Here is a 14,103-nt window from a genome sequence, read left to right as displayed (position 1 = left end):
TGCTCCAATCACGGGCCCCCTGCTGGTTTGAATGATCCAATGGCATGCTGGCATGGGAACTTGAATGTATTTTTATAGTTGGCCCATCTCCCAGTTCCAAGTGCAGCCCTATACCAAGCTGTATCTAATAAAGGAGCTATAATCACAGAACACAGGCATCACACTGGGGAACCATGAAGACATAATGCAGGAGTGTTGAACTCATTTGTTACAAGGGCCAGATCTGACATAAATGAGACTTTGTGGGATCAGGCCATGTATGTCATAAAATGTAATGTCAAGTAGTGGAGATATAGACTTTATAAAGGATACAGACAAACACAATTAAAGATACTGGGTTTTTTAAAAACTGAAAATACAAACATGCTTAAATCTCTTGTGATAAAAGTAGAGGACTAGTGGGATTTGCCAATTCAATTTAAAAAATAAAACATCAAGAAAAAGCACAAGGATCACAGCAAAAAATATTAACTAAAAATGTAAAAAGCTCTGTACCTAGAAAAGCATGAAATGGCTGGGCATTACAAGTTTCTTCCCCCACCCCTGCCATATACTCAGAGTGGCAGTGGCTCTCCAGTATAATGTCTCCCTTTGGCAGTGGGTTCCCAGGTTAGAGTACTCACTCAGGCACCCGCACCCATTTTCAGGTCTATTTTTATTTATTTATTTATTTATTTATTTATGATTTATGTCCCGCCCTTCCCACGAAGGTGGCTCAGGGCGGCTCACAGCAGATAGTCAAACATGAAGTTAAATTAGCATTTAAATATATAAGCATTTAAAACATTCAAAATATTTAAAACCTTAAAAACATTAAACATTACAACAGTATGTATAGCAGCAGTATGTATAGAACAGAGACAAGCTGGCTCAAAACATCAGCCGCTTATTTGCAAGGAGACAACTCCAGCACGCAACAGCTGGCCACACAAACACTGGAAAGTGAAACTGCTTGAGCTCCATTCCATTGAAATACACTGCAGCACAGACAAAGTTGCAAGGAAAATGTGGAATGGATTTTCCATTAAGGTATCTGGGCTCAGATAGACTACTCTGGGACTGGAGTGACAGCCCCCCCAAGCGAAATGTCAGTCCCTGGGAGTAGCAGAAGTGTTCTGGGATTGGAATGAGGACCCCCAGGGTGGAATTCCATTCCCAGAGTGGGATGTCATTCCCAGAATGCTGCTGCTACTTCCAGGGGCTGTCATTCCACTCTGTGCCCTGTCATTCCAGTCCTAGAACACAGATTCTATTGCTAGGGACCATCATTCTACTCTGGGAGCTGTCATTCCAGTCCCAGAGTAGTCTATCCATTCGGCATTTTCTTTGCGGGACCTGAAGAAGAGTTTCCTGCTGAAGCCAGCAAAGACAAGGCTGAGGGAGCAGGGAACTTCAGCAGCCTTAAGCTTCAAAGGTTGAGGACAGGCAGAGGAGTGGAAGGAGGGGGAGAAAAGAGCCACAGGATGGATTAAAGTCATGGGCGTCCCAGTTCCATCCTGCAGACCATAAGTTTGACACCCCTGACATAATGGATCCCTTTTTGACTCTGTAGGTAACTCCACAACTTCATTGTTAACGTCGACTGATAATGTCCCATATTGTCTAACCTGCCAATTAAGATCTGCCTCACAAGTCCTGCTCCCAGTATTCCTGCCTTCAGAGGTGAGGTGGGTGGCAACCAGAGACTACTTTTTTTAGTAGTGGTACCTCACTTGTAGAATGTCCTTTGAGAGTCACCTGGTGCCTACACTGGTTTCTTTTAGGTGCTAGGCCAAAACATTTCTGTTCATCAAGGTTTTTAATTAAGGGCTTGATTTTTAAATTCGATGTTAGTATAGAAACTCTTATTTTAAGCTATCTGTGCTCAGTTTTTAGGGTCTGTATTATGCTGGGCTGGGTTTTAAGTGCTGGATTTTAACTACTATCTTTAAATGTTTGTTTTTATTACATTTATTTTGTAAGCCACCTTGGACAGGTTCCTGGAGAGATGGCATTAAAATGTTCTAAATAAATAACACAAGTAATATTAGGTGATACATCTTCTGGATCTTGAATTTAACTGGCACTGAGTGAGGGTAATTTTAGAGCTGATATTTCTGTGTTATATGAATTATGTTTTGTTCAGGCTAAATTTCCACAATTATTAACTACATCATGTGAGACTAATTTTGTACATTTTAACATAGAGATTTTTTTTAAAAAAAACCTATTATTTAAACATGAGGAGATTAGCTACTGCACTAAAATTACCTAGCTTAAAACCACTAGGCAGCTAGACTATCACCTCATTAGGCATTTCAGAAATAGAAATCAGTTAGTTACCATAATAGGTTTGCTGATGGGGATGCGTCGTCTGTTGAGATAACCAAATTCTACTACCCTCCAGCCGATTTCTCCCACTGTGCACTGTCTCTTGAGCCACGCAGGTGGGTTGTCTGGTGCAGGTCGCCACAAGTACATAGCTTCACTAGTGCCCTCTTTTGGTGAACTTTTTGCTCCTACATAAATAGTATGAGCAGGGAGCCATGACCTGTAATCACCAGTACCATCTGGACCTTGAGAAGAAAAAAGTTTTGAAAAGGCATTTATAGGACAAACAAGGCAAGTCTGCAGAAAGTAAGATTAGCTGCTTTATTATAGAATCTGAATGGGTTTTAACATGCATTTTTCCAGAGTGATGCAAGTTTTTCTTCACTCATTCCTTGCCATGTCTCCTGTATTTGCTAACTGAACTGGTACAGGTGTGTGCTTGTGCCATAACCATAACCATTTAGATCAGACAGCTGCAGGCAGCAGTGGTTCAAGAGGCTAAATTTATGTAACATATTTAAATGCCTGCCCAAGGCTGGTAAGAAAAAAACAACTAAATGTTTTGAAGGAATCAATAACATTAAAAGCATTAACAACAACCACACCCAGACAAAACTACCATGTGTAATGCCTGCTTAACAGGCTACTACCCTCCATCTGAAACCCCACAAGACAGCGTATCAGTCCACAAACATCTCCAATGGCAGGAGGCCTCAAAACTTCAGCTTTTGCAACCCAATATGAAAATGCATCAGAATCAAAGTCCTCATCAGTTTTCCTGGAAGCTCATTCCAGTGGGCCACAGTGGCTATTGAAAAGCCCATAAAACAGGATCAGATCTGACATAAATGAAACTTTGTCAGGCTGAGCCACGTGTTTCATAAAATGTAATGCCAGGTAGCATATACACAAACTTTATAAAGGAGACAAACACAATAAAAAGATATTTTTAACTTAACATACAAACATGCTTTAAACAATAACACTCTTGCTATATTTTGTTTATTTAATAGTCTTTGATAACTGACACCTACCTCCCAAACCTTCCCCATCACACTCTTAAAAGATGCCTGTCTAAAGTGGAAAGGCTGGGGAACAGTAGAATTTGGCAGTGCAGTTTTTAAAACAAAACATCAAGAAAAAGCACAAGCAGCACAGCGGAAACTAAAAACATAAACTGCTCTGAGCCTAGGAAGATATGAAATGGCTGGGCACTGCAAGGTTCTCTGCTCTCCCCCACCATCCTCTCAGAGTGCCTGTGGCTCTCTAATTGTAATGCTCCCCTTTGGCTTTGGCTGTGGGTTCCCATGTTAGAATACTCACTCGGGCATCCATTCCCAGATCCATTCAGCAGAGGCAAGTTGGCTCAAAACATCAGCCATTTTAGAGTTGCCAGGTCCAACTTGAGAAATATCTGGGGACTTTGGGGGTGGAGCCTGAAGACCTTCCATTTCCAAATAAATAAAGTAGAATGACAATCAGCAAGTATTATGCTGTGTGAAGTTGCCACATGGGCAACTAAGAGAGGAAAAGAGCAGCTATGCACAAGGAACAGCTATGCACAAGCATTCAGGCATTCATCAAACTGTTCCTCCTTAACTGCCCTGACCTGAATAGCCCAGGCTACCCCAGTCTCAGAAGCTAAGCAGAGTTGGCCCTGGTTTGCATTTGGATGGGAGAACAACAAAGGTCACTGTGCGGAGGCAGACAATGGCAAACCAATTCATCTTCTGTCTTGAACATGGTTGCTATAAGTTGGCTGATGGCCAAAAAAAATAAAATGAGATAAAACAACTGCCACAACTCTGTTCTCATTTTATTTAAAATTAGGCCATGAAAATTCTAGTTGAATCAGACCCGAACACTCTAAGCTGCGCGAGACTAGAATCTCAGCTGACAGTTCGGGGGCAGGATGAAAGTATTAAGGACACGGTCAACTGAGTTGCCAACCTGCAGGTGGGATCTGGAAATCTCCCATAATTACAACTAATCACCAAATGTATTTCCACCATATTCCTGTGCAGATATGCATTATGTGAAAAAAATGACTGTAGCGGGTAGGGTGGAGAGGTCCCCAATATCCATGCATTTGAAATGTACCCTACACAGGGGCTTATAGCTCCATTCACAGTCTTTTTTTGTTTTTAGTGGAGGGTGAAGTCAATCATTTGGAGCCTATGTGATTTTAAATAGGTGCACACAGGCTCCTTTGATACCTTGAATACAGTGTTTTCTCTCCCCAGGCATTAACCCTAACATATAATAAAAGCTCCCAATACACTAGACTTGACTTTATATATTGTGACTGCAACACTTTGGCATAATGCTTCAGTGTTGTTTGTATAAATTGTACGATGTGATAACACCCAGCAAGTTATGCCACGAACCCTATGACTCATTTCTTTGGCACTCAGTAATCAACATCATTACAAACAAATGCTAAACTTTTTATCTGGACTGAGGGGCAGTGACTGAATTCTTTTCAAGTCTGTAATGATAACCGTGGCTACCTGTCTGACACCCTAACCTGGATGGCCCAGGCTTGTCAGATCTTGGAAGATAAGCAAGGGTCAGCCCTGATTAGCATTTGGATGGAAGACTGCCAAGGAAGTTCAGGGTTGCAATGCAGAGGCAGGCAATAGCACACCACCTCTGTTCATCCCTATGGAGTCTGAATAAATCAGCTTTGATCTGATAGCACTTTCCACCACTGCCACCTGTCTGAAGCTAAAACTGCATGAGATGAATAAACAATAGTAGCTCTAAGCGACTACCAACATCAGACCAAAGTATAAAGTCTTTATTGAACCATGGATCATGATGATGACTAGCTAACATTACTTTCTTGGAACGACTGGGCTGCAGGAAAGGGAGAATACTTATTCATCCTATTTATAATTACAAAATGCATTAAATGGAAATCATTCTGTTGTTTCTAGAGGATAAGAGAGAAATATGTGTGTACTAAGAAATACAACGGGCTCTAGAAAGAGGCTCTGGGCAAGTGCTCCCCCACCATTGCTGTCTTCCCACCAACCCAAGTGAAGCCATTCACTCCCCCCACTTCAAGGGGAGCTGATCTCTGCCATCTGGAGAGTAGTAATTCTGAATTATATCCAGCTCTCACCTGGAGATTGGCAACAATGGCTCCCCAGGGGGAAGAACTGGCTTGGAGGGTGGCGTCTATGGCATTGTACCTGTCTGAGGTCCCACACCTCCTCAAACCCACACTCTCCAAGCTCCACCCCTCAAATCTCCAGGAATTTGCCCATTTGCAGTTGGCATTCTAAGTCCCACTGGCTGTCCTAGGTGGGCTGCTGCTGAACAGGAGCAAGCGGTCAGGCCTAGTTAAGTCATGCCAGTCAGGTGGCATCAAGTCACTCAAAAGGTGCTGCAAGGCCTTGGTTAGCCAACCTCCATGTGGAGCCTGAAGATATCCTGGGATCACAACTGAACTCCAGACAACAGATCTCTCTCCCCATCCTGGAGAAAATAACTGCTCTGGAGGGTGGATTGTATGCAATTATATTCACCAAAGGCCTCTTCCTTTACTGATAGAAGTTGGTTGCCTAGCAACAGCCTCTGGCTACAGGCAAGGCTGAGGGGAGGAGGGAGGGAGTAACACATAAGAGGCTGCAGCCATAGTCTCTGAGGAAATGCTTCCAGCAGGGCCAGGCCTAGTTGTATTATGGCGGCAGCAGCTTCTTGGCTATTTCTGTGACCTTCGGAGGCTGCGAGTGCTGGGAGGCCATCTGTGTGGGCTGTTGATGGGGCACCAGAAGTCTGTTGCTGGTGATGCTTTTCATTAGGCCGGTTAATGGAGAGGACACGGAAAAGCATTGGAAATGTGGCTGTGTCTGAAGTAAGGCTGTTTTGGTGCTTTGTTCAACATTCCATAGCTTGTAGTAGACAGGAACAAGAGAGTCAGCCAATGAGAGGCCAGAGACACTGAGTGAGCTGTGATGGGTCAATTATTTGTTGAGTGCATGGAATGCACTTGTAAGCCAATGGAAGAACCCCATTTGGCCACCACCATAAGGGAATTATTATTATAGATGTATGTATGTTAGATTTGCCTGCCTTCAGAGGGGCCTGGAGATCTACTGGAATTGCAACTGATCTCCAGACTACAGAGATCAGTTCCCCTGGAGAAAATGGCAGTTTAGGGGAGGACAGACTCTATGACATCACATTCCTTTTGAGGTCCCTTCCCTCACAAAACCCATCTGTACTCAAATCTCCAGGAATTTCCCAACCCAAAACTGGCAATCCTAATCCATGTATGCATCTAGGATTGTTTTTACTCTTCTTGTTTCAGCCTTGTAAATGTGAGCTCGCTTTGCTCACTTTTGATTTTGAAGTTATATAAACTATGTCTGTAGTCAGTGCTAAGGTGCTTTGAGAGCTTATAAATGGAATGCATGGAGTGTAAATAGAAAAATAAACTAAAACAAAAATAGTTGTTACATAAATGCTTTCCTGTTTAATTTATCACAATATGGGTTTCTCTCAGGGCACACTGGGGGACCATCATCAGAGAAAATGTAAGATTTAGTCCTTCATTTAAAAAATCAAATAAGCTAAACATTTCTTAACAAGGAAACATAAAAACAAAGCAAAAGTAAACATGACGAGGTCTTTATTAGATAATAGCAGTAATGTTCCATGAAAATCATAACCTTTTTATCAGGTAATCTTTCTTCAGTATTAGGAGAAAAATCAAAATGCAATAGTTTTTCTGTCCCACCCCCAACCCCTTTTGAATACTAGCAAATAAAACCCTTTATCTAATTAGGGCTTATGAAAGTGCTAGGAATCTATTTTAACTTGTCAACACCTTGCTTCAGAAAATTTATCCACTGTTATGTCAAGAATTAGAACTTTCTAGGCAAATGAACTGGCCAACACCTTTTCTTCTCAGTGGAGAAACTACCATTTGAGTGGGAGCTGGAGCCCTCATTATTCAGAGGACCATGCAGATAATGAGCTTTTGGTGGAGATAGAACTTATTAGTCAGACTCCTCAAAGAGCTATTTCTCATCATTAGTCCCCTATCTCCATCTCAGGAGCAACCATGGATAATTTGGGCAGTAAAGACTGGGGGAGATTGTCTGTAGTTAGAGTAACGTGGTTTCTTTTTTAAAGAGATTAAGCTTTTTTTTTATGTTCCCCTGCTGTAATATTTTTTACAATTTGTGGTTAGAGTGTCAGACTAGGTTCTGGAACACCCAGATCTGAATCCCCACCCTACCATGGAAGTCTGTTGGTTGACCTTCGTACTCTCTGTGTAATCTACCTCACAGGGTTCTTGTGAGGATAAAATGGAAGAAGGAAAATTATGTAAGCTGCTTTCAGTTCCCATTGGGGACAAAGGCAGAGTATCCATGAAATGCATTAATTGTTAATCCCCCCCTTTTTTCCCCACTGTGTTCCTTCGGCTTATAGAGATCCCTTGAAAGGAAAGGTAGTGTTGCTTGTGTAGGGGGAAGTCAATGAGTTAATCGGTTAAGGGGCATTTACATTGCCATTTGTTCCCCATCTAATTGGGTATTTGTATCCTAGAACTACATGCCTTAAGTTCCAAGAGGCATCCTCTCTGTACCTTTCTACATATTCTAATACAGAGTGACTAAGAGATGTGGACATGTTGCAATGTGGACTGTATCTAGAAGAACTGCGGAGTGGTTTGGTAGGAGATATTTATTACCTGCCTTTCCTCCCAAAAGCCCAAGTGGTATACAAAAAAAGAAAAAAATGGCCACAGGCATGAATAACAACATTTAAAAAGACATCAGCACTTCTAAAATCAGAAATCTACCACTAATTTATACCATAACATTTATTTTAAAAACCTCATAGATGTTAACTTACTAATGCCCTTAGAACATTATTGATATAGCTCTTATAGCTTCCTCTAAAAATCCAATTGAACACTTCTAGTGAACTTGGACAGGCTGCTCCATGGAACAACAACTGAGAGAACTTGAGTCTAAGTTGAAGAAGAATGAAAATTCCTGGAGAGCAGTACAGAAAATGGGAATTTTGGGGGAAAGGACTGAAACGAGAAAAGAACTGAAGCTTCAGAGGACTTCTGTCATAGCTCATACAAGCATGGGCTTCCACTAGGCTAACAGTACGATTGCCAGCCATGCAGACCTTGGAGAGATAAAATGTCCACCTTCCTGCTTTTACATCTGATCTCCAGTTGGTAGAGATAGGCTCCCCCTGGAGAAAACGGCTGCTTTGGACTCTATGGAATTATACCATGCTCCCCTCCCCAAACCCCATCCTTTCCCAGATCCACCCCTAAAGTCTCCAGGTATTTTCCAACACAGACCTGGCAATCCTATCTGCAGATCTCACCTGATGATTGGCAACCCCGGGAGTTCACAATCAAATATTTCAAGGCCAAAGAAAACATAGCATATCCTTAAAATAATGAGCAAAAAGTGGAAGTGAAAGGGGGCTGGGTGAAAACACAGAGGAATTAGAATACAGAAATGCAGAAAGAGAAACAAACCTATTCCTCTATGAATAAGAGAAGCTGTTACTGCCCTCGAATAATTTCTTTTCCTCCTTAGCTTGCAGAGTTAAGCCCTTCAAAGGCAACATTAAATATTACTCAAGGTGCCCAAACTGATTCAAACTATAAGAGAAAACCTGAGAAGAAAGGGGTAGGCAACAGTATGTGGCAAGGCAAGTACCAGCTGAACGTTGTTGTTGTTGTTGTTGTTTAATCTTTGTGTCATTTGAAAATGGAAAAACAAAGATAACTGAGAGAGAAGGATTTCCTTTGCTCTGGTGTGCATGGGAACTCCCAGTCCAAGTGGCATCAGAAGAAAAAAACCCTCTGATCTCCTAGCACCACCTATCAAGTACCAGACATCTCTTTGTTTCATAACCACCCCCACCCCCCAAAAAAACCCTCAAGTATGAAGCAAAACTAGTAATAAAAAAATACCAATCAGTATGTACATAGTGTGCTCTCCTCACTGCAGCTTGTCTCCTTATGCTCACGGCTTCCTTCCAGGGCAGCAGATGGGCGCTCCCATGCAGCCTTGATCCCCAGAATTTCTTTTAAGAAATAAAGCATTGCCCCACCTTCTCAGAATGGGGATCAAAATGTTAACACAGTTCTAATTTTTTTTGTTAGATTTGTATAGTTTATGGTGGTCATTCTTTCCCACCAACCTTATGCTGCTGCTATGATCCTGATCATACCTCCTAATGGGAAAGGTCTTGGGCTCATTAGACAATCTGCTTTTGAAACAAAACATCCTAGGTTCAATATCTAGCATTTCAGGCAGTAGGTGATGGAAAAGACCTCCATCCAAAACCCTGGAGAGCTGTTGCCAATCAGAGCCAACCAGGGTTAATAGGCCAGGGGTCTGACTCAGCATAAGGAACATTCATGTGTTCATAGACTATCCAGCTCTGTGTGTGCAATGAAACCCTATGTATGCAGTTACAAGAGCTGCTGGCAAGCCATAGAGATCATAGCCATAAACTCTGCCTTCGACGTTTGTCAGGTTCCATAACTTCTTTGTCCTTCTATGCTCCTTTAGCAGTGCTTGTAGGAAAGTACCTATTTATAGTACCTGATGACATAAAGCCAGGATATGCAACGCTACCTATGATGCTGCCTTTTACAAAGCAGTGTCACTTTCCAGTCTGGGTCATTTATCTGATGGATGTTAGTGTTCTGCCATCATCTGCTCTAATCCGTATAAGCTACTGCTGAATGACTGCTGTTACCTGTAAAGATAATTCTTTTCCCTGTATCTCTGGCTTCTGGTGGGTCTCCAGAAGACAAACAACATCTTTGTGTCTTGCCCTTGGCAGCCTGGCTACCGTCTGCAGAGTTATCCATCAGTTATTCCTTGGCAGACTCCCTCCAGTTTGGAGCACTGCAGCAGCTGTTGTTGCTGGCTGTCTCTCTAGACAGCACAGACAGGAAGAATTGTGAGCCAGGCCATTTGGGAGGATGAGAGGCTATTGGGTGTCATTTGCTACATTGTGACATATTGTCCTTCTGACCTTGGAAGCCATCAGGATTCCACGGGCTGCCTGTGCTTCTCCACTCTGTAGGATGAGAGTAAGACTCTGAATGGAGGCTTGACTTTGCAGCCCTTGCACACATTCCATGTAGGAAGACACTGAGCCAGCTCTTATGTGTCCTCTCAGGCAATCTGGCAGGTCAGGGGCTTTCTCTTGGAAATGACCCAGAATATAAGGGAGAGATCTTTCATAAATTTCCCAGGAGTTTTTATCTGTCTAGCTATGGGCCTGTAACAAAGAAATTTTTCTTTCTATTTAGACACTATTTACTGTTCAGAAAGAGAAACTGCACTTCTGTGATCCAGTGATATGATATGCTTTCAGCCTACAGAACAGCCTTGAGGATGTCTTTCCATACCATGGGGTTTTTTCAAGCAATGCTTACACCCAGAATAAAACTTCGTTGGCCTTAAAGGTGCCACTGGACTCACTGGACTGAAGTTCTGCTACTTCAGACCAACACAGCTACCCACCTGGATCTATCTTGTGAGAAGGAAAACCTCTTATTTCCCTGTGCCCAAGAATGGTGGTGGATAAACTGGGCCGGCCCTAGCCTAGGCAAGGCTAACTTCTGGTCCCTCCGCCCCCACACACTGATAACTAACGTCACTGAGTCACATGGGGAGAATTCAACTAAGCAGTTGCCTAGTCTGCCTAGTGGCAGAGCCATTCCTGTGGATAAGTCACTGACCTGGCTTTGTAGGGAGAGGCTGGTTTGAATGGTCTTTGGGTGTCAGTGGAGCCTGAAGTGGGGATGCTGCCTGAAGTCATGGGTCCCTGTCTCTTCCCTCCCCCACCTTTTCTCACTGCATACACACCAGTAGCTGGAGAACTGCTTTCCTTTTTTCCTCAGGCAGTGTGGCAAGGGGCATGAATGAGGTGATAGCAGCAAAGGGGGCCACCGCCTGAGGTCGGAGCTGGATGAAACCCAGCATGGTTTCATCCAGCTCTGACATTTGGACTCCCTTCTAATTGCCTTGCTCATGCTAAGTATGGAACTGAAACCCAACATCTTTGTTTCCCCCTGGCCCTGGGGTTACTAGTTTGTCTCCTCAGACATGCCAGAAGCATTTGCGGTTTGGAGCTCTGCATTCTCTGCATTGGGGACTGCAGCAGCTGCTCACTAGTCAACTGAGCCCTCTTCCAAACTGTGAGTTTTGGATGCTGGCTATAATGTGCATTCCAGCATGCCAGGCAGTCTGCTCCTGTACTGATCAGCTGACTCAAACAGGAATAGACCATTCCAAGTGAGAGTGACCTTTCTTGTCAGCAAGGGTTGTGTGCAAGTATTCATATAAAGTGACGATATGCTCTTGGCAAAAGCTTTCATTAATGAAATGGATTTGGCTTTCTTTAGAGAACTGGAATCACGATGATTGGTTTTCAAGCCCCATTTAGTTTGGGGTGCTAATTGACATAGTCATATTGGGAAAGGAGAATATGTACTGAGATGGGATGTATCCTACTTTTCCGTTCCAATAACACAAACCTAAGAGCCTCTTGCATCAGAGAAAGAGTCCTTGTGGTGGAGGAATGCACTACTACTGGATAAATGGATGGTTTGAGACTATCTGGTTTCACTATAGTGAAGAACACTGCAACTGATGTAAGCTGAAAGCATATACTCAACCACTATTTATTATGCTGAAGGCAGTTTACAACTCAACATTCACTATGCCAATGCTCAGCTTCCTTTCAGTATCTTTGTGGCAGGATAATATACATAGGCTGGGTATCTGAACCAGATACCCTGTGGATCATTCACATCATTACTTCTCTATGTTCTGAATTCAGCTGCATCTTTCTAGCCCACACAGCCTGCATTGCCAATTTGATGGTGACCCTGGATTACCTTTCTATATGGTTTCACAAACAATATATATACCACTCCTAAATTGTGATCACGGAAATCCACACTTATTTGTCTTTTTGAAGCAGGAAGACATGGGGATGAATGAAGTGTGAAAGCAGATATCTTTGATAATTCATCTTCCATGTACTTTGGCATCACTTCAAGTATGCTTGGTACTTCAAATGTAAAATCCTTTCAAATGCTGCTGTGTGTTATTTTGACAGAGGGAACTCTTTGATGTGTTAGACATAAAAGCAGATAAAGTGATACATTTTACTGGGCAGACAGGAGTTATTACAAAAGCCACCACATGGATTTATCATGCACAAAATGCTGTCGAGCCCCACACCAAGCAAAAGAGCAGTCCAACTATCAGCATTTATCAAGCAACAAAATGAGCATCCATTCTTCTTGTGGGTGAGTAGGCTTTTCTGCTTGTTGAACCAAGCCATGGTACATGGCTTCTCTGCACAGTTCACACAAGGGTGGCCAAAATCCTAGCAAATGATTGCGAGCCCAATTTGCCACAACTATAAGTCAATCTGCGTAGGGATCCCAAAAGCTATGCTGATGTGAATTGATCTTAAGTTCTGATTTTCTTGATGAAACCTGCATTATTTTACTAATAAAAGGGTAAAAACAAGCTTATAGCACAATTCTACTTAACATTCTAAACTAACTGACTTCACTTCACTTAAGTACAACTTGTTTAGGATGGCACTGTTGATGTATTTGTTTTGCCACTGTTGTTTCAGTCATTCCAGGGATAGATTTGCCCCCGAGTTTTACTAATAGCAGGTGGGAGCCCACCAAAAAGCTTTATGGATTGTTGTCTGAGCCATCCTCCTTGACTCTCCCTTTGGCTGCTGAGCCCTGAGATTGCATTAGGTGTGCTGTGGCTGGGCGAGAAGAATCTTTGCCCAGCTGCCTGCCTGTAGCATCATTGCCTCAGTTTTGGCATCTTGCAGTGATTCAAGTCAGGGAGGATGGCTCAGGCAATGCCACTGGATGTGAGGGGAAGCTGCTTCTCATCCACCTGGCCAACCTGAGTGGAATAGCTTGAGCTGCCCTCCCAGATTCTCCCCTCAGCTTCTGAATGCTGAGATTCAGATGAAGGTGCTGCAGGTTGGCAGTTGGGTGAGGAAGATTCTTCTCACCCAGCCTCCCATCTCCATTGCCAACACCTGAGCTGTTCTCATAAGAACACAAGAAGAGCTCTGCTGGATTAGACCAATAGTACATCTAGTCCAGCATTCTATCTCACACAGTTCCTCTGGACAGCCAACACCAGAACATAGAGACGGAGGTCTTCCCCTGATGTTGCCTCCTGGCTCTGGGATTCAGAGGATTAGTGCCTCTGAATGTGGAAGTTCCCTTCAGTCACCATGGCTTGTAGCCATTGATAGAATTATCCTCCATGAATCTGTATAATTCCCTTTTAAAACTGTTAATTCTTGTGCCCATCACTACATCCTGCAGTGAATTTCACATTTTGATCATTCTCTGTGTCAAGTGTCTGTCAGCTTCATTAGTTCCCTTCAAGTTCCAGTAGTCTGGAAGAGGAAGAAAAAATTATCTTTCTCAACTCTTTCCACCCCATGCATGATTTTATAAATCTCTACCATGTCCCCATCTTAGTTGACTTTTTTAAAACTGAAAAGTCCCAGACTCTTCAGTTTTTCCTCATAGGGAAGGTGCTCCTATCCCCTGATCATCTGGGGTCACACTCCTCTGTACTTTTTCCAGCTCTGCAATGTCCTTTTGGAGATATGGTGACCAGAACTGTACACAGTATTACAAATGAAGCGGCACCATAGATCTATACAGTAGCATTACGATATTGGCCCATTTATTCTCAGACCCTTTCCTAATAATCCCTAAGA

General features: G+C 42.8%; 1 protein-coding gene across 1 annotated transcript in view; it reads right to left on the bottom strand.

Annotated features, from left to right (window-relative positions):
- The window catches only part of SPMIP2 (sperm microtubule inner protein 2), a 29,340-nt gene extending 19,096 nt beyond the window's left edge, over nucleotides 1-10,244 (bottom strand). Inside the window, exons 1-2 of the mRNA XM_060247319.1 lie at nucleotides 10,066-10,244; nucleotides 2,323-2,555 (exon numbers count right to left, since the gene is read on the bottom strand). Coding sequence (XP_060103302.1) covers nucleotides 2,323-2,555; nucleotides 10,066-10,180 — 348 coding nt within the window. The 5' untranslated portion in view covers nucleotides 10,181-10,244. The remainder of the gene's footprint in view (nucleotides 1-2,322; nucleotides 2,556-10,065) is intronic.
- Between the last annotated feature and the right edge of the window lie 3,859 nt (nucleotides 10,245-14,103).

This window comes from Heteronotia binoei, chromosome 9 (assembly GCF_032191835.1).
Source record: "Heteronotia binoei isolate CCM8104 ecotype False Entrance Well chromosome 9, APGP_CSIRO_Hbin_v1, whole genome shotgun sequence".
NCBI lineage: Eukaryota > Metazoa > Chordata > Lepidosauria > Squamata > Gekkonidae > Heteronotia > Heteronotia binoei.
Note: the sequence above shows the minus strand (reverse complement) of the source record. Positions and strands in the feature narration are given on the sequence as shown.